General features: G+C 37.6%; 1 protein-coding gene across 4 annotated transcripts in view; it reads left to right on the forward strand.

Moving 5' to 3' along the window:
- Positions 1-20928, forward strand: part of svild (supervillin d) — a 128673-nt gene that overhangs the window by 82132 nt on the left and 25613 nt on the right. For all 4 annotated transcript variants that reach the window (XM_051914472.1, XM_051914471.1, XM_051914473.1 and 1 more), the window contains 13 exons: positions 93-228; positions 10694-10841; positions 11046-11129; positions 11249-11329; positions 11423-11606; positions 13020-13192; positions 16625-16780; positions 16879-17015; positions 17402-17549; positions 17766-17911; positions 18034-18209; positions 19035-19173; positions 19263-19560. In XM_051914472.1, the coding sequence (XP_051770432.1) occupies positions 93-228; positions 10694-10841; positions 11046-11129; positions 11249-11329; positions 11423-11606; positions 13020-13192; positions 16625-16780; positions 16879-17015; positions 17402-17549; positions 17766-17911; positions 18034-18209; positions 19035-19173; positions 19263-19560 (2006 nt within the window). The remainder of the gene's footprint in view (positions 1-92; positions 229-10693; positions 10842-11045; positions 11130-11248; positions 11330-11422; positions 11607-13019; positions 13193-16624; positions 16781-16878; positions 17016-17401; positions 17550-17765; positions 17912-18033; positions 18210-19034; positions 19174-19262; positions 19561-20928) is intronic.

Here is a 20928-nt window from a genome sequence, read left to right on the forward strand (position 1 = left end):
TTACCGATATTTGTTATACTGCTGACACAGTCTAAATGGAAAGTTAATTTGTTATGTCTGTTTCTATTATACTTTCCTTGTACATTTGGCAGGCTGGCAGAGTTTAAGAGTGGTGAAGACGACTGGCAGGGCAAGCTAAAGAAGATTAAGCACACCGATGTGGTCCAGACTTCCCTGGCTGATCGTTACTCCCAGCTGCAGGAAAGTGAGAATGCCTGGAAGAAGAAGGTACCCACACACTCTTTGAAACAGTTGCTACTTTTTCCGGTCAGTAGCAGAGAAAAATATGCTGAATTAACTTCTTAAAACTCATAAAACTTTTCACAGTACACAACACTTTTGTTGTTGTGTGCAGTTGGGGGTTCATGCAGTGTCTGTGTTGGTTAGCTATAGGGTGGAGACAGCATGAAACAATAGACTGCAGAAGAAGCTCTCCTGATGTGAGGAGCTGTTTGTGGGCTGGTGAATCCACTGGGAGGGGTGGGGCAGGAAGAGTTTGTTTCCAGTGCTGAATCAGCAAGTTCCTCAGTTAGGCTGTCCTGCTGAGAAGGGGGTGTGAGCACAGGAGGCGGATTTCTACTTAGTTTTACCAATTCCTGAAATCTGATATGCATCAGTCTATTTAGTTACATGCATTCCCAGTACAAACATTTAAACCCACACATTAATTATGGAGAAGTGTGCTTCCCCTCTTGCTTTAAAAAATATTCTTCATGCAAAAATGATTTACTTGTATGAACTGAATATAATGGCAATAGCAATTTCAATTTCCTTTTAAAAACAATTTGATATTTAAGTGATTTTTATGATAAAATGGTGCCGGCTTCCATTGTTCACCTGTGCACACACACTCTAAGGCCCTATCCCAAATGGCACACATCATAGACTACTTTTATTATGCTTTTTTGGTGTGTGAATTTTTTTATTTATTTATTTATTTTTTTTCTTGAAACTGTTGTTGTATTTTGAAAGAGCTGCATAAAGATTCTTCTATTGTACAATTTTCTCCCTTTGTGTTCCACTGAAAACAAAACTACATAAAGGTTTGGAACAACATGAGACTGGGTAAATAGTGAAAGCGACTCCTAGTAAGATTATCTTAATACATTTAATACCCATCAGTCTACGTTATTGCTCACAAGAAGACACAACTACTAAGTAAGACTTAAGCCAGGCTCAGACTACAGGGTAGGGTTGCACCAGCCATTTGTAAATCCGTACTTAAACTGGAATGTAAAGTCCACACTAGGGGCTTGCTTAGTAACTACTAGCTAGTTTGTAACTAACTCTGTACTTAATTTTGTTGCAACATTTGTTCTTAAGGCAGAACGTAACTAGTAGGTCGCAAGCACCCGGTAAAGCAATGCATAGTCGCATAATATGACGTTTACATTCAATAATCCAATAGTAGCCTTCAAATTTGTGAGCAGAAGTTGTTGAAATGCTGTGAATTTCAGTTTATCCTGTTATGGTCCATTATAACTTTGTTTTTGCCTCACGTAACTAACAGTAAAAATAAGTTTCCATTGAAACATGATGTTATTATGAAATAACATAATGGGTGTTTTTATATGTAGGCCTAAATATCTTTCAGAAACTGTATTTGAAATGAATAAGCAGCAATAAATAAATACTGATACAAAATAACATAAGAAATGACATTTACAGAGGTGTAAAGAGTACCAGAAAACTTGAGTACAAATACAGATACTTTACATCGAAAAATGACTCCATTACAAGTTACAAGTCACCAATTTCAGTACGACTTTAGTAAAAGTCTTAGAGTATTTTTTTTTTTTTTACAGTACTTAAGTATTTTATTCATTCTGAATGTAGGTTTAAAGATGAACTAGTCCTTAACACCTAAGAGACATGCCAGTGTAATACAAGAAACTGTTGATTTGTGAGGAGAGCGATCACATGTTTATTTTTTCTAAAGTTGAAATAAAACTTAACACCTCAATACTCAAGTCTTAGTTAAGTTCTTAGTTAGACACTAAAGTCTTAGTTAAGTTCAAGTGCTCAAAAGGGGCATAAGTGAACCCATATCCTTTAAAAAATTATCTTCAATATAATGGATAAATAAAATAATGTTAACTATAATTAAAGCCTAAAAAAGTCCTTCTTGCTCTGGACTTGCTGGTTTCAGCCTCATCACCGGTTGCAGCCATGTCCACATCTCATATATGAAACACCTGCGTTTCACAACTACCTGCTAATGCACTTACATTCATGTAAAGTAGCCCTGTTGACAAGTTTGGGTAAGGGCAAAACCCACAAGTAATAGTACCTTCAATGCCCTGTTGATGGCGATATCACTTCTTTTGTAACAGAAAAACTGCTGCAGAAAAAGTTAGGTGCCATGCAAAATGTAATGTGTAATTGCATTATTCATTACAGATGTAATAGAGTAAAGAGTACATATACCTTAAGGCTAACATTAGCTAGCATACTACTGTTGACAGATATTAAATTGGCAAAATCTCACCTTCAGTTCTCACTGAAGAGCAGACAATATTAATTTTGTTTACATCCACTTCTGCATGAAATCATGCAGACATAAATAGCCATACAAGATATTATTAAGATTATAATTCCAGAGGGAGCACCTCAGCTCCTTCTGGCATTATAATCTTAATAATTTCTTGTAGTGTGTGCATGTTTGAGATTTGAGGGAAGAAAATCTGTAAAGATTCTCCTTCTGTGCATGATGCAACCAGATTTCAAAATCGGTTAGGATTTAAAAACCAGTGTAGTTTGAACCCAGACTTAACATGTCCTAGATAAGAATGACTTAACACCAAATCCAGTCCCATCTTGAAAAGAACTTCTTTAATTCAATCTTTCCAATCTCTCCCTGCTCCCATTAATTAAAGTGATGGAAAGACATACTTTATGCCAAATTTCAGTGGATAATCTTTTTTTTATCCACAGTGGATAATCCTTTGGTCTGGGTCTCACAGTGTCTCTGTGGAACTTGCTGTCTGGCTGAAGATCTGATCAGATCTTCTTCAGGAAGGTTGAGACTAACCTGATTTATTTCTATTGCTCGGCTTTATACAATAGATAAAAAAGGCTATTTTTGTCTGTCAAATATGTTTGTTTCTAATCTGTGTATTTGATTGTTGACCCTGCTTTGTGCTAGTTTGTTGTTGTTGCAGTCAGTTCTCTCTTTCATCTCTTATAATCAAATTATTTCAACTCATCAGTAGTTGATATCTATTTATTTACTTATTTGGCAGGTTAGTTTGGTAATAAGCAGTCAGTCTGTGAATACTGTAAAAGTAAACCCCTTTCAAGAGTCGTTGAGTCCCCACCAAGTCCTGATCACTCTGTCAGGTTTTATTTAGAGATGATGAATGTACATTATCCCTTATTTATATTAGGCATTTTGTGGCTGTATCACTGCTATGTGACAGTCATAGCTAAAATAAAAGCCTGTAAAAACGATTTCCCTAATGTGGTTTGGCCACAGAATATAGATCAGAGATCCAATAACAAACAGATTGAGAAGTCGCTATGAGACATACAGTTATAAAACAGACTCAGAATCATGTAATGTGACCAGAAACAGGCCTGAATGCAGAAGGACCGTCTGTGTGATTGTGAGAAGATAAGATCTGCTACAGATCTGTGCAAAATAAAAAATAAAAATGAGCAGATGTGGCCACTCTTTTTGGCTCTAAAAAGAAAGAAATGAAAAGAATGCAATTCTGTTGTCAGGGGCGCACACTGCCGACAAATGCATCCACTTACAGCTGCTTCCGGTTAGCCAGGCCACACTAAGCCACTGACCATGATGTCTCTGGCTCATAGTAGGCCTGTACCGAACAGACATCGTCATTTGGTTCAGCTTCACTTGTGCTGCATAACAGATTTTGCCAATAATTCCTTTTACATGAAATGAGCTCAGTGTTGAAAGCTTCGGTCTCCCACAGCGTTGTTAGACATAGTCAATATGACAGAATCATTTACTCACTTTGTTGGATGTTTCAGCAGATGATGCCTTGATGAGGATCACCTCCTAAGGATTATCATGTTGCTCATTTTCAGATAAATCTAATTACTGAGAAACTCTTCCTGAACTCCAGAAATTTGAGACAGTTCCTCATCATCCCAAGTATAAGTCAGTTTCTCTCTTTGTCTTTTCATCTTTTATTTTTTATTTGTTCTGACTCACACTTTGTGAGTTCTCACTGGAGGCTGTTTGAAAAGTGTGAGCTCAGCTAAAACAGAGCTGAAGGAAAACCTTTTTTATGGCAATTCAATTTTATGGGAAACCTGCTTGGGAACTGTAACAATGACCTCAGCCTAGTCTCACTCTCTTTCACACTCTTTAAATCTCTCTTTCTCTGTTCAATCCCCCTAGAGGGGCTCCTAGCTTTGCACCTCTTCAGTCATGAGTCTGACATCCAGTCACAACATCTAATCAGTCCTCTGGACCTCTGGAACAGTTTGCTTGGTGAGATCTTGGCTTTAGGGAGTTTTTATTTGCATGTTGAGTTTGAGATGTGTTTGGATCTGAAAAGCTGGAGCCTTTACAGTTGTCTTTTCTGATTTTCCTCTGTCCTGATTTACCTTCCTAACAGGTGAATCTCACAAAAACAAGAAATGCATGGGTCATAGTTCACTCCAGATTCAGAAGAATTCAAAATTTAAATTACAGGTTTTTTCTTTGTTCTATCTCTTAGTTTTAAAGGTGCAGTAAGTGATTTCTGAAAAATGCTGTTGAAAATGTGCTAGCTGTTAGCCTTAGCCTGTGTTGCAAAGCATGTTCATTGTTTTAGGGGTGGAGCAATGAAGAGAGGGGTGTGTTTCTTTTGAGTTGGAATGTGTTTGTTTGGGTGTCAATTTCAAATATCAACAGCGTCTCTAAGAAATCGCTTATTGCACCTTGAAGCCATCAATATGCTTGTTTACTTGTTTAAGGATATTGTGTATTAAAAAATAAATTAGCCCTTTTATAGGCTACTGCAATATGGAGGGAAAAAATCTTATTACTTGAATGAAAAAAAAAAAAAAAAAAAAAATATATATATATATATATATTATTGTACATAATATTATTTTCTATTTCAGTTATGGCCCAGATGTTTCTTTTGTGAGATTCACCCAGCTTCTGTATTCAGAATTACCTTTTGATCTGTCTTATTCCCTCTGTGTCGTTCCTTCTTCACCTCAGGCACCTGCTCTATCTCCTCAGCTTTCCCTATCTGCCTCAGCATAGTTTGTAGTGCTCCACTCCCAGGTGAGTTCTTAAGCTTGTGTTTTGTGGTCTTTTTTGATACATTATGGGTACTTTGTTGTGTCTTTATGTCTCAGTGAATTTTATTATGCTTGAAACATCAAACATGTGTTTGTTTGTTTGTTTTAATCTGAATAATTTATTTGTACGTGCTGAGCTTTTGTTAAAAGAACTATTGTTAAAGACTAGGGGTTTAACGATATATATTGCAGTACGATATTTCGCGATGTTACGATATGTATCGTAGAGTGGTGGCGATATTTTTACGATATGACGGCAGTCTAATCCTATTGGTTGAGCTGCCGACGTGACCTCCTCTGCAACAGCGTCGCATGTGCTTTCATCTCAGTTGCAGAAATTGCTTGAACTGAACATTAGTAGGGCAACATGAGTTCGGCTGAAACTGAAATTGAAGATGCCCCGTCTTCTTATAAGTCCGAAGTCTGGCAGCATTATGGTTTTCCAGTCACGCGACAGGACGACGGTAAAAAAAAACACCTGTCAAAGCTATATTACAGTCACGGAATCACACAGTGGAACTAACATAGCCAAAGTTTTAAAAGTGGCTATACAAAAGTGGGAGCTTGAAAGGGCTCCTCATAGTACTGCTGTTGTTACTGATAACGCACGCAACAGTGAGAGAAGCCGGCAGTGAGAGAAGCCGGGTTGTCACCGCACATTTAAGCCTCGTTCAGACTGACAGTCCAAATCCAATTATTTGTGAATCCGATTGGAATCTGATCTAAAATGATTGATATCCACACTGTGTATTGCAACTGTTCAGATCTGACTTGTGTGTCCATGGTGCTTTTTCGTTTTCCGGAATATCTGCATTAGTTTCTATGGTAATGACGTTGCGTTGGTAGGTATACACCAAAAACAACAACAACCGCAACATGGAGGGGTTTGCAATACAGATGTTGTCTTATTTACATCATGACAATGTGTAGCCGCCGGCGCTGGACTACTGCGTTATGATGAGGCAACGGCAGAAACATAGGAGGCTGGTATGAGTGGCTTTATTTCGTGCTGTCATCTCCGCCGGTCTCAAAACATGTCTCAGTTATAGCCTATTGCTAATTCATGCTGGTCCGGCACTTTGTAACAACACAGCCTTGTTTCTGCAGCGACTTTCAGCCTGTTTCTGGAAAAGCAAAAGATGCTTGCAATGTTTTGCTTAAAGAAGTTCTGTCTTAGGCTTCTAATTCTAAGTTCACGTTAAATTTAAAAAAAAAATTTCAGTGACAGACAGACCTATTCAGTTGTTAATTTAAAAACAGAAGGTTTTTATTAAACCTTGATATGTGATCTTGTATGTACAACGAAGAAAGTTATTGAAATTTTTTAAATAAATCTGCTATTTGAATTTCAGTTTAATTTTTTCAATTTTGTTCAAAATATCGTGATATGTATCGTATCGTGAACCCAGTATCGAGATACGTACCATATCGTGACCTGAGCATATCGTTACACCCCTATTCAAGATCTAATTGGCAGCTCTCTGAGATTGTCAGTATCTCTCTTTAGATATAAATAAAGCTTTGCTTCCTTGGAGTTCCTTGGGAAAATGTTGTTTCCATTGAGTCTTTGGGGCAAATATTCCAACTCCTTCTGTCCCACAGCATTCCCCTGAAAGGATTTGCTTAAAAGCTTTACTGCTTTTGGCACATTTGTATACGCACAAGTGTGTACACGTGTGTATGTTCAAATTCCTATTAAAGGGACCAGGAACATGTCAGATATTATTTATCCACAGGGTCCTGAACATTAAATTCTGGAATTTACAAGGGCCTTTATTCCACTCGGGCATAGAAAGCAACACCTGTGATGACCACATGTTCAAGATGTGGGGAGGCAGTATGCAGTGTGGGATTCAAGCCTTCAGATTAATAACTCAGTCTCCATCCTGTTCAGTCCTGAGGGCCCATTCTCAGTCACAGTCCGAGTGATGGACTCCAATAACAGATTACCTGTGGTTACTACTCCCCATATGGGGCCCATTTATGAAGTGTCTGATTCATAATGTGAGAGAGGCTGATGGGTGATGACAGATGATTTCATTCCGACACTTTTTTTTTCTTTTTTTTTTCTGGAGAATATGATTTTGGTTAAATTGTAATTTTCATTCTATGTAGTTTATTTTAAAGGCCGGGACGTTTTTGACCATCGGTTGGCTTAGTTTTTTCAGTGTGTTCCACACTGTTGGCTCTAGTCGAATGCCTTCTGGGGTTTTTTGAGCTGATTCAGCATGTTCAATCGGCGTTGGGCCTTCTGTGAGAGAAAGAACTCTGATAGGCTTTTCAGCTTAGTGAGTGAGTCAGTGCACAAGAATAAAAGCGAAAATGATGAAAGTGAGAAAAGAAGTCAAGACGGTACAGACAGGAAGCTGTTATAATTTTACGTCATCTTACCTGAGCATTTGAGAATGCACAAATATATTCATAATAACATGAGCCGACTGGAATGAAGAAAGTGATCAGGGTGATATTCAAAATGGTAAACAAGCACTGCTTTGTTTACGGTTTGTATATCTGCAGTCCTAGTTTCGGTTTCCCTTTTTGAATGACGAAAATAGACTATTGATAGCAGCTGATATAGACACACAGACGCAGAACTCACACGCTAGTTAACAGACAACTTTAGTCCTTTTGGTGTGTTCAAATGCAGCTTTTTGGCCGAGACGCAGCCGACGAGAGGCGACAACACAGTCAGTTTTCATCGTCGCTAGTTCTTTGACATCAGCTTGGTGTGTCCTGGGCTTAAGTTTTTCATTGGCCTGTGGTCTCATGGAATTTATCCACATGCAGACTCTAGTCCCTCTAATTAAAATTCCCTCCAGGTCATGTCAGCTAATTCGAATAATCCATTTGGGCTATTTTTCTGTTTAATGGATCCAGCCATTTTAGGCTCTGCAAATTCCTTGGAAAGATATGTGTTATAGCATGTCAACACCATGAAATTTACAATGAACTGACTGGGAGCAAGGCAATGTCTCTCTCTTTGCCAATGGACCACAGGCCATTTAACCAACACAGTAATTATTATTACTGCCAGAATTCACGAATAGATTTTAAAATTGTATATTCAGTGTAATTCATTTTAGTGTCAGTGTCAGCCTCTATAGCAGTGGTTGAGAACCTATGGTTCGCGAGCCACACGTGGCCCTTTGACAAAAATCGGGTGGCTCGCCAGGTTTCTCACTCTTCACCAGCATCACTAGAGATCTGATTCCAGCAGAAAACACAAAGTTTGTTGTACAGCCAGTTAATGAAAACACAATTTACAATAATATTTCAAGGTGTTCCGACCAATTTGCGCAGAGGTGCGTGCAACACCAATTAATGGCAAACATTTTAAGTTTTTATGACTACGCTCACAGTGTTTGGAAATGACAATTGCATTTACTTACAGAAGTATTTATTTCTTGAAATGTTCTGTTTACACAGCAGCTTACAGTAGCGGCTCGAATACCTTCTTTATGAACAAACAACTAAAATCACAAGCCCTTATTTTGTTATCGTGCTTGCCATGAATATCACCTGTAACCGTAGTGATAGTAATTAATGTACATATCAAAGACGTCCATAAAACTGGAAATTATTATCACAGTCGACAATGCGTTAATTCACCCTCAGTCAAATCTTAATTAACAGACAGCAGCTTTTATACGTGAATAGAGAGAGAAGCGACGCATTTGAGTCAGGCACAGACCACACAAATACGCAGTTCCTGTGGAAGACAGAGTCTAAAATTTACAGAGACAAAGATAATGAGCTGTGTGTGTCACGGGTCTCTGTACATTACCAAAACGAAAATGAAAACACGCCGCACATACCAGACACGCTTGTGTGCAGTGCAGAGTGGTTCTATCACTGTATGACGTGACAGACAACTAGTTGTCTAGAGTTCGGTGATAGAATGTGGTTGTCACTCCCATAAATAACTAAACTGTGTGTGAATTCAACCTTATTAATTACTCAAATACAGCACTCACAACCATATACTACAGCTGTGTGAACAGCCATAGTAACCTCTGGCGCACAGATACAAGCAGCTGCCTAGCTAGTTTGTGGAGATGATGAAAAGAAAGAATTCAGAGGAGCATAAAAAAAAAAATCAGTGACTGGTCTGACACACACACACACACACATATATACACACACACACACATACAAAACACTGATGAGATTTTATGCTGTTCAGGTGGAAACTTACCCTCATAGTGAAAGCACTGCACAATTAATTCCACAAAATACAAGTTTGTTGCTTTTTTCTTTTTTTGAGTTGGCATCGGTCTTAAATAATGTTATTGTTATTGAAATGTTAAAAGTGTTTTTAGTGAAATAATAATGATAGTAAAATATAGCTGCAAGCAGCGATTATCAGGTTCAATCGCTTTAAGGCCTTTAAGCACATGCGTAAAAAGATAATATGTTTTATTTAGCAAGCCTGTAACTAGGGCTGGACGATATGACCTAAAATCAAAATCTTGATTAATTAAACATTTTACCTCAATTACGATTAATGAACGATTATTTTGTTTTTGTTGTAAATCAGATACAAGATAAGCTAGCACAGTACGAGTACATTTATTTGAATGTGTTAATGAGAGCGTTTGCGTGTGTGAATTAGTCATACGTCTCTCTATTAATTGGAAAACTGTGGGTTGTAAGTAGTTACTTCAAAAGTAAAAAAAAAAAATGTATGCTAGAACTTTTGAGTTTATGGTCCCTTAGGGGTCCCTTGCTTCACTGGTTTGGTTACGATCGGGCCAAAAACCTACTTCGCAAAAGTAGGTTTTTCAAAACAAAATAAAATACCCCAAAAATTCTGAACAACGAGCGAATCCGAGGCATGCATTTTGTCCATCTTGAGCCAAGGATTCCAACAATATAAGACACTTGAGCCGACGAGTGTAGGAGTTATTAGCCATTTCGTACTTTTGACCGCTGTAGCGCCCCCGTCAGGCCGATCGGGGCAAGCCTTGGTGACATTGTAGATGGTGTGAGTAACTCTCAAAGTTTCAAGTCTCTACAACTTGCGGTTTGGTCTGCCCGATCACTTTTAGGGGAGAATGCTGATCCTTGGAAATTTTAACAATTACAATAGGGTTTCAGCGCTACGTGCTTGAACCCCTAAATATTAGTTTTTGGATACAACACATCCTCAGCTTGAGGATGTGTAGCATCTGTATGGTGTTAACGACTCCCATTACACTTGGCATTAACATGCAGTGTGTATCCAGATAGTATCTGGACATTTGTATATTCCAATGTGTCTCCAGTGTTTTTGTCAGATGAGCTCAGTAAGGAGAAGGTTTTCTCTTGTAAGACAAACTTATAAATCACAATCTGAGCATGTTTGACTTCTCAATTTCTGTAGCACAAGTGGGATTTCAGAGTGGAACAGCTTAACGGATTCATGTTGTTTTTCACTTTCTCTCTTCAGAAATCTTCTGCAGACGTAGAACCAAAGATGTCTTTGGCTGAGCGGATGAAGATCTTGCAGGAGAGGGAGGAACAATGGAAAGCTAAAGGAAAAGGAGCTTTTAATGACTCCACCCAGTACTCTGTTGCTGGACGAATGGCTAAGAGAGGTGGGGATAAAATAATTTGCCTGGTTTATAGCCAAAGACTAAGCTTTGTGCAAGACCTTTACTTTTTCAAGGTTAATGCACAAACCAAGCGAAAACGTTTGCATATCATGATCCCTGCACATAAGAAAGCAGGTTTTAGTGTGCATTCTGTTGTTCAAGTAGTGATAAGAATGTTTTCATGTTGACACATCTGTTTCCCATCAGGCTTAGTATCACCCAACAGAGAGGATGTTCCCATCATCCTCAGCAAGAAGGCCAGCAAAAGTACACCAGTCAAACCATTAGAAGGTATCAGTGTCTGACATCTTCTGTGACCCCGTTTGAATACTCACTTGCCACATTAATGTATTGTCAGGGCCATTGTCTCTAGTGTTCTTCTTTCATGTCTGGAAACGTCTTTCGAACAGAAATCTCCACACGTCCTGATGCTGAGGGAGATAAAAGACTGGACAAACTGGAGTCCTTCTTAGATAGACTTCACAATAAAGGTTATTCATTAAACTACTCTATTAATAACTTGCGGGTTAATGCATAATATAGTTGTATGCAGTGATCTGTTTCTCTCTTTATTTCACATGCAGGCGTTGGGGGCATGAAGAACTCCACCATTGAGGTGATGGAGGAGAAAGAGAAGGAGGTGATGACCTTGGACGATGAAGAGACATTTGGGCGCTTCTACAGTTGCTTGTCACCCACCACTCTGAGCTCCATTGTACTGCTGGCCGAGGAAGAAGATTTCAACATCATCCTGTCAGACACGCCCAAGTGAGACACTTTTGTTTTCTTCTGCGGAACACAATGCCAGTAACCAACCTTTTTGGTTACCATTGACTTCCATTGTACGGACAAAAAACACAGACATTTTTCAAAATAGCTTTGTTCCACAGAAGAAAAAAACTCTTTGAGATGCTGCATTCCATATTTGTCTCTTGTAGTAATATTTTCAATAAGCCAATAATAAACTACTACATTACACATTATATTATATTACACAATAATAAATTATGAGGTGATGTCCTGTATGGCAGAGGTTCTCTGAATTTTTGGGGATTTCTATCAACTGTACCTTATTTATTGTACTGTATATAAAAAATACGCATTTATAATCAATTTAATAGCCATCAGATAGATCTGTATATAAAATATGCAGCTTCTCTTGTGTTTAAAATATTAAGTGAAATATAGTCTGTAACATGGCCTGGATGCCAAAGTGACCGTTTCTTGTGTATCACAGGGGGAAGTTCAAGGGTTAGTTCACCCAAATTCTGTCATTAATTACTCACCCTCATGTCGTTCCACATCCATAAGACCTTCATTCATCTTCGGAACACAAATTAAGATATTTTTGATGAAATCCGAGAGGGTTTTTTTATCTCTTATACTGTAGAAAGTGACGTTAAGTGCAGGCTTCCGTGTTCTATGTCAGAACGCTGACAATTACTGGCCAGCTCCTGCGTCAGCATCACACGCATGCGTTGTGCTGCTCACATGAACAGCGTCGGCCAATACTGAGTTGGCATTCTGACATAGAACACGGAAGCCTGCACTGTCTAAACAATGTAAACAGAGTAGGAGACTGACAGGGAAGAGACAAAATTGTTTAATAAAGTCATTATTTTTGTTTTGTTTTTGAGCACAAAAAGTATTCTTGTCGCTTCATAAAATTAAGGTTGAACCACTGTAGTCACATTGACTATTTTAACGATGTCTTTACTACTTTTCTGGACCTTGAATGTGGTAATTATGTTGCTTTCTGTGGGAGATTTTAAAAAAAAACACCTCAGATTTCATCAAAAATATCTTAATTTGTGTTCCGAAGATGAATGAAGGTCTTACAACAATTGAGGCTGAAGTTCTTCAGTGCTCAAGCAGTGCTAACAATAACCTACTGTTTCTCATGCTCAAAAACAATATGTCTGCTAGTGCCCCATTCTACTAATAATGGCTGTGTTAAATACACACATTTAAAATGTAGTTTACCAGTTAAGTTATGTCTGTAAGATCCTAAAGTCTTATCTTACTTCTGTAGGCAGGGTCTATATCTTAAAGATGGGTGACTGTGTGGGGTCGCAAACTTTTTGGAACCTAAACAGTGGTTCACGATCCAAAAATGGTTGACTAGTACTGCTATCATGTCTTCATTCTTGCTCTAATGATTGTATTCTTAATTAATTGCAGACTAACATCAGCAGTTGAGGAACATAAGCGTTCAGTGCGGCCCTGCAGGAGAACCAAGAGCTCGAGAAACCCTCTCCGTGCCCTGGCGGCACGAGACGACCTCAGACAGGCTTATACTGAACAGAGACTGAACGTGGCCTCTGTGGAGACCAAAAGGATACAAATGGAGCGGAGTACGTTTGTTAGTTACATTTTGTGCTGAATTCATGGAATGTTTGCACAACTTTTACATGTGCTGTTTCGTCACAAAGATCTGTGTTCCAGCTTAACCTGTTAACCATGTTCTTTGTTTAGATTAAGACTCAAACTTTAATTTTTGACCTTTGGTTTACTCTAAAAATCTCATGGTGACATTAAATTTCTTAATTTGTGTCAGGAGTTATGAAAATGAAAAATGTCTCTGGTTACTCAATGTAACCCTAGTTCCCTGAGAGGATGTGGTTAGTCTGTGTACATCAGAAGCGCTGAGTATGCAAAGGTGTAAACAGACCTTTTATATGGTTTTATATAGTTACCTTTAATATGGAACACAAGCCTCTGCCGCATCAATGCAGAAAAATATTCCTGAGGGCCGAATTCATGGAAAATTTTCTTAAGAAAGAAGTTAAAGTTCTTAAGACAAATTTGCAAGAAGAAGTTTGCAAGAATGTTGCTAAATGCAGCATCTTAATTTTTTTTTTTCTTAAGAAGAAAATGACATGCTTGGGTGTTATTTGATTGTATTGCTAAAGAATTGCTGAATGAAAAACACCCCATAGCTGTCTTTTTGCATTGCCTGCAGATTACTGTAGTTATTATAATAAGTGCGCAGACTATTTTCGTTATGACTGGCTTGACAGGAGTTCATCACTCAGTGTATTATTTTGGTTGTGCTTTGGCTCTGCTTGAATATGGTTATCCTACTGCCCATAAACATTCACTATTAGGCTTAAGAGATATAACCAATTTAGATTGGTTATCTAAATCTAATAGGATCTCAAGCTGACTAGCAAATGACATTACTATAGCTATAACCATTAATAGACATGGTATTTCCTTGAAAATAAATTCCAGCACAGCACTACAACAACCATAATGAAATGACCCTTCATAATAGATGATGCTTTACAATGAACTTATTTTAGAATATATCTGTTCAATAAAATAATATACTCACTTGTTAAGTAATAAAAACGTTATTTCCGCATCAGCATTTCTCCGCCACCTGTAAGAATGCATTAAATCCATTTATTAAATCCAGTGATTTAATAAATGATGTATTGATCTTGTCAAATACGACATTTAGCACATTTTAATTGGTCGTTAAATGGGACAATACATACCGAGCCACCTATTGTGCCATCAGGCCAATTTGCAGCACTGATTTTTTTTTTTTGCTAGTCCTAGAGGATGCGTTAAATCAGGCATAAGGACATTATAGCAGAGGTACAGCTCTAATGAAATCCAAATGTTCAGTACTTTTTTACTGTACCGTTAATTTTCTAAGAACCATTGAACTTGTCATCTAAAACAATGCACAATAAGCCATATTGCACCATTAGCCCATTTCGCTGCGCTGTTTCTCAGCCGTCTCAGAGGATGTTAAAGTGGACATGAGGTATTCCTCTAACAAAACCAAATATTTAGCACTTCTTACTGTAACATTCTTTTTTATAAAGCATTGAACTTGACATGTAGGACAGTGCACACTAAGCCATATTGCACTTTAAGCCCATTTCACAGCACTTTTTACTGACAATTTTTTTTTTTTAATTGGCCCTTGTTCTTTCTGATGGGACAATACTGCTCATTGTGCATTTATCTCACATGCAAAGTTCAAAGGCCTATAAAAAATTAGTACAGTAAAAAGTGCTGAAAATTTGGATTTCATTAGAACAGTACATCTACTATGATGTCCTTATGTCCCCTTTAATGCATCCTCTGTGATGGCCGAGAAACAGCGCCTCGAAATGGGCTAAAACCTCAGTGTGCATTGTCATAGATACCAAGTTCAAAGGCCAATTTAAAAAAAAAAAATAATAATAATAAAAAAAGTACAGTAAAAAGTGCTGATAATTTAATTATCATTAGAACAGTACTATAATGTCTTTATGTCCGCTTTAACACATCCTCTGAGGCGGCTGAGAAACAGCGCCACAATTTCGGCTGTTGGCGCAATAGCCATACCTCTAGTATTAAGATTTTATGTCCGCTTTAATGCATCCTCTGTGTCGGCCGAGAAAAAGCACCGCAAAATGGGCTGAAAGCGCAATACATAGTGCACTGTCTTAGATGCCAAGTTCAAAGGCCAATTAAAAATGAATGGTACCGTAAAAAGTGCTGAAAATTTGGATTTTGTTAGAGCAGTACCTCTGCTATAAAGTCCTTATGTCCACTTTAACACATCCTCTATGACAGCCAAGAAACCACGCTGGAAAATGGGCTGATGGTGCAATGGGCATTGTGTATTGTCCCATATAAAAACGGTCAATTAAAAATATTTATACAGTAAATTTTTTTTTCACAAGGTCAATACACACTTAATTGAACCGCTTTGTCGTAATGCATTTTTTAAGTCTGAATTCAGTTTTGTCTCATTTTGTGATAAGAAGCCACATGGGATCACAGAAGGTTATTTCAAACACCCAACTAATGTTATAAAGCGGGTTTGGAAAAAAACATGGTTTGATGCTGTGTTAAGATAACATTTAGCTAATCCTTGCATAACCTATTACCAGGAGCAATTATGACTCATTTTAAAAAGTAAAGATCATTGGAATGTTTCTTTTTTTAAGAAGGCCATTTGAAACAAAGCCTGTAAGGTAAAGTGAGAAGTTTGATCAAAGAAATTGGGGATTAAAAAAGTGTGAATACAACGTAAATATAAAAGGCAAAAGAATAATAATTAGAAGCATACTAATTAACATACACCAGAGAGGTGAGAATGTGTGCAGGGAAGCCTGAAACTGAATGGGGCCATTTGCACCACAAAACAATAAAGACAATAGACTGAATGGATGCTTAGAAGATGTGAATAAACATCAGTTAGCATTTTAGTTTAAACTGCATGACATGGTCTTAAAAAATATTGCATAAAACTCAGAGTTTTAGAATTATCTTCATCTTTTAAATAAAACATGATCAGACCTGTGGCTTTAGCTGCATTGCATTTCTAGACTGCAACAAGGCCAATTTCATATTTTTTCCCCCATTTCATACAAATAGATTTCTAATAACTTCACAATACATTTAAGCCCTTTACAGGTTGTTTCTTTAAGACAATTAATTCTGACTTGATGACAACAAACTGACAAGAATGGGGTCTAACAGGTTAATCAGGCAATAAATGTGGTGAAATAGAGCTGAACGTGAACATTTAAATTTAAACATTTAAAATATATTAATAAAAAAAAAAGAAAATTATACTGCTCTTGGGTGGAAGAGTGCAGCTGTTTATCATTATTAGAAGTAATTTCTTGTGAAGTAATGAGGTAATGTGCTGTAATTAAGTACTTAATTTACTGAACATCCCTCTCCTCTCCCTTTACATTGAAGTAGCAATTAAAATGGTGATGTAGCAAATATGAACACTGTTAATTGGTTTTAAATGTCTCTTCTGTCTTCAGTGGCCAAGCATTCAAATTTGGCCGATGCGGCTCTGGCAGGTCTGGCCAGCAAAGAGAACTTCAAGAAAGTCAGTCTGCGGAGCGTGAAGTCTACAGAGGTGGTGACCAACAACAGTGCTGTGCCTTTCCACAAGCTAATGCTTATCCACATTAAAGGTGAAGCAGTCAAGGATCATGCAAAATATCAGTGCAAGTTTGACTAAGTTTTTATGTCCTAAATGTGCATGTTCTGCTTTTTCCGTTAATTCACGCAGGCCGCAGGCATGTTCAGGTTCGTCTGGTTGAACCCACAGCCCGCTCTCTGAACAGTGGAGATTGCTATCTGCTCATCACTCCCAAACACTGCTTTTTCTGGAGTGGAGAATTTGCCAATGTCATTGAAAAAGCTAAGGTACCTACCACAAAATAAATAAAAATCCAAGCTTATTCTATATATAACAGTTTACACCAGTGTTATTTTAGCATTGTTTATATACTATTACAGTATTTATTAATTTTTTGAATTAGCTATTATTTTTATATTTTCAGTTTTCATTTTAAATTTTTTTTTTTTTTTTCATTTTCAATTGTTCTATTTAGCTTTATTTTATTTTTATTGGTTTTAGTTTTAGTAATTTTAGTACTTCAGCTCAAACTTACTTGTTCAAATTTTTGTCTTTTTAAGTTTTTAATCTATTATGTATTTGAATTTATTTCAATTACCGAAAGAGATTTTAAAACAGACAAGATTTTCTTAAAAGTTGTGACCCATTCTGTGTTTTTGTGTGTGTATATCAGAGCTCAGAGATGGCTCAGTACATCCAGACAAAGAGAGATCTGGGCTGCAAAGCTCCTCAGGTCACCGTGCTGGAGGAGGGAATCAACACAGAGAACCGTTCAGCCAAAGAGTTCTGGAGTCTGCTGGGAGGAAAGACTGAGTACAGAGGTACAGGCACTTACAAAAACACATAACCTGCCAGGCCCTGCACATGAAGCACAGATGTTGAAATGACAGTATTTCACTCACCATAAACACACACATTCATTTGTAATTTTGTATATATAGACCATTAACTCTAGGCCAGAGTTTACTCATGTTACATAATCAAGTTCAGTTTATTCTCCAGTCTTGCATGTATTTCTCTGTGTGTGTGTTTTACAGGTGCAGGGGAGCCGGAGGAAGATGAACTGTATGAGAGTGCTGTAGTGGAGTCAAACTGTGTCTACAGGCTGGTGGAGGATAAGCTGGTTCCTTATGAGGAGGCCTGGGCGTCCATTCCTAGTGTCTCTCTGCTCAACTCTAAGGAGGTGTCACATTTATAGCCTCTTCTATACAGTTCTGTCCCATTGTGGATGTTTTGTGTGTGTGTTGGTAAACTGTGCTTGAACCCATTGTACTGAACTTAACTCAAAGTGTGCGTATGTGGCAGGCGCTGGTGTTTGACTTCGGTAGCGAGGTGTACGTCTGGACAGGAAAGGATGTTCCTTTGAGTGACAGGAAGGTGGCAGTGCAGCTGGGCAAACAAATCTGGAGTGGCGCATACGACTACAGCACTTGCAGGGTCAACCCCCTCGACCCCTCCTCAGCCAATAAAGACACCCTTAAGTGAGAGACACCTCCACTGACTATTCATAGCTCATGTTCTCTGTGTGATTAAAAAAAATAATCTTGTAGGACCTGTCTTACCACATTATGATTTTGTAGCCTGCTTTGAGCCTGGAGAGAGTTGTTTATTAAGCTCTCAAAAAAAGATTGAACTCTCAGGAACATCCATTAAAACCAGGACACATGAAACCACCTCACAAACAGACTGATATATGCAACCACAATACTGCCCCCATGTGGTATAATTTGATTAGAGCATAGTAGAGGTGAATAAAAGTATTTTGTTTTGTCAATATTGGTCCTAACTAAACTCTAAACAAAAATGTGAAATAATAACAACAATTAATATTTTTATAATGGCATTTGTTACAACAAAATGTAATGTGTATCTTCAAATACACTGAATATGAACAAAGTTAGTAATTAACAGTTCTCATTTCAAGTTGGAGAAGACAAAAGTAAATGACTTGGTTCAGTTAGTGATTTAAGATCTGTTCCAAACAATTCAGTGAATTAGTCTTGTAACATTGAGTCAATCTCTTTGAATGAATTAGTCAAAAAGTCAGTCAAAGAGTCATTTTTCACAAATTGGACTACACTGGTTGCTTTGTTTTTGCTTTTTTTGTGTGTGTAACCAGAGAGGACAATGCAGCAGAAAGATGTATTGTCTGTTTTATCTTTGTATTGTTTTATCGTGTTCAGTCAATCTCTCTCAATGTGTTCAATTCATACTAAAGAATGTAGACATTCAAAAAACTGTTAATGGAATCGAAATCTCATGAGGATCCTACTCCTTTTCTCATTTGTGTCTGTGTTTGTGAGTAGACAAGGTGAGGGCAGACCAAGCTGGGCCCTGTTTGGCCGGCTGTCAGAACACAATGAAACTGCTCTGTTCCGAGAGAAATTTCTAGATTGGGCAGAGAGGAAACCCCCCAAAGATGAACCGGTGGTAGAGGAGGTGAAGGTAACAGATAGCAAGACATTCAGAATGGATTCCAACCTTCTCTCCTGTAAAAAGATACTAACAATCTGCATTTTGTCTTTCACCTCTAGAGCCCAGTCTATCAGCACCTTCCCACCTGTGACTCTGAGCTGAAGCCGTGTGACGTCAAAGAGATGCTGGCGGGAGCAGCAGGCCCCGTGAAGATGGTGCTGGAGGGTGTGGACGTGCAGAGAGGTCATGGATTGGTCCGTTCTGAGGATGGGCGGCAGGCTGAGCTGGCCACTGTTGCTGTGGACACATGGCACATCCGTGAGTTCGATGACTTTGAGATCCCGCCAGAGAGTGTGGGTCAGCTGCACGAGGGCGACACCTATGTCATCCGCTGGAAATACTCAGTCACTAATGTTGGTGAGTGAGGCATGGAACTTTATTTATTTATAATGTTAATTTTGTACTTGGTATGCATCATTTCAGGCGATACAGTTACCTAATACAGTGCTTGTCAACCAGGGGGCCTCAGCAAGGATCCATAGGGGCCTCAAGAAGATTACTCAAATTTATTTAAAATAAGACAAAACAAACATTAAATCAGGCATTTTTATAATTAATTAATTATTTACTTTTTTGAAGAACCAGAATTCCCACTGGATATATGAGGAAGCCTAATTTTGCAGGTGTGATTTCTAGATCTGGAAAAGTCATATAAATTAATAAAATGTTATACCATTAGCATATTTATTGTGATTTTACTTTTTTTTTCTGGTTATTCCAAGTTCTAAAATATTTTATCCTTAATACTTATTCATTAAATAACGAAAAAATGGAAAAATCATGGGGCCTTCTTATATTATTGTATTGACAATGGGGGCCGTGGTGTCAAACAGGTTTAGAAATATTGACCTAATCAGATGACAGTATCCGGTATTCACAGATTGTCAGTCCCATACAGTAACAAAGGACTGCCTTCTTATATAACATGTAACCATGAAGGGTTTATTTATTTATTTATTTTAAACATACAAGTATTTAAAAGACAAAATGAAGAACAAGCATCTTAAAACATTTACAGAAAGTATTTTTAGGAGCAAAAGAGAAGTATGATTGAAAGCCATCTTCCAAACTCATTATTGAGTTCATGATCACAATTTTTTTAAACACTAATAAAAGGGTTTATATATATATATATATATATATATATGTATATATATATATATATATATATATATATATATATATATATATATAATATATTAATAAACAGCTTGTGGTGGCACTCTATGAAGTCATGATGACGATACATATACACTGCCATTCAAATGTTTACGGTCACTAAGGTTGTTTTTTATGGAATAAATTCATACTTTTATTCAGCAAGGATGCATTAAATGGATCAGAAGTGACAAAGACATTAATAATGCAGTTTTTTGCAGTTTTAAAAAATAAATAAATAAATAAATAAAAGTAATCATGTCTGCCACAAAAGCAACTGTTTTTAACACTGGTAATAATAAGAAATGTTTTTTTTGAGCACAAAATCAGCATATTAGAAAGATTTCAATTACTGCTGAAAATTCAGCTTTGCTAAGACCCTGAAACTGAGCTGCAGCACAGTGGCCAAGACCATACCGCGGTTTAACAGGGCAGGTTCCACACAACAGGCCTCGCGATGGTCGACCAAAGAAGTTGAGTGCACGTGCTCAGCGTCATTTCCAGAGGTTGTGTTTGGGAAATAGACATATGAGTGCTGCATTGCTGCAGAGGTTGAAGGGGTGGGGG

The sequence above is a fragment of the Ctenopharyngodon idella genome, chromosome 12, assembly GCF_019924925.1.
Source record: "Ctenopharyngodon idella isolate HZGC_01 chromosome 12, HZGC01, whole genome shotgun sequence".
NCBI lineage: Eukaryota > Metazoa > Chordata > Actinopteri > Cypriniformes > Xenocyprididae > Ctenopharyngodon > Ctenopharyngodon idella.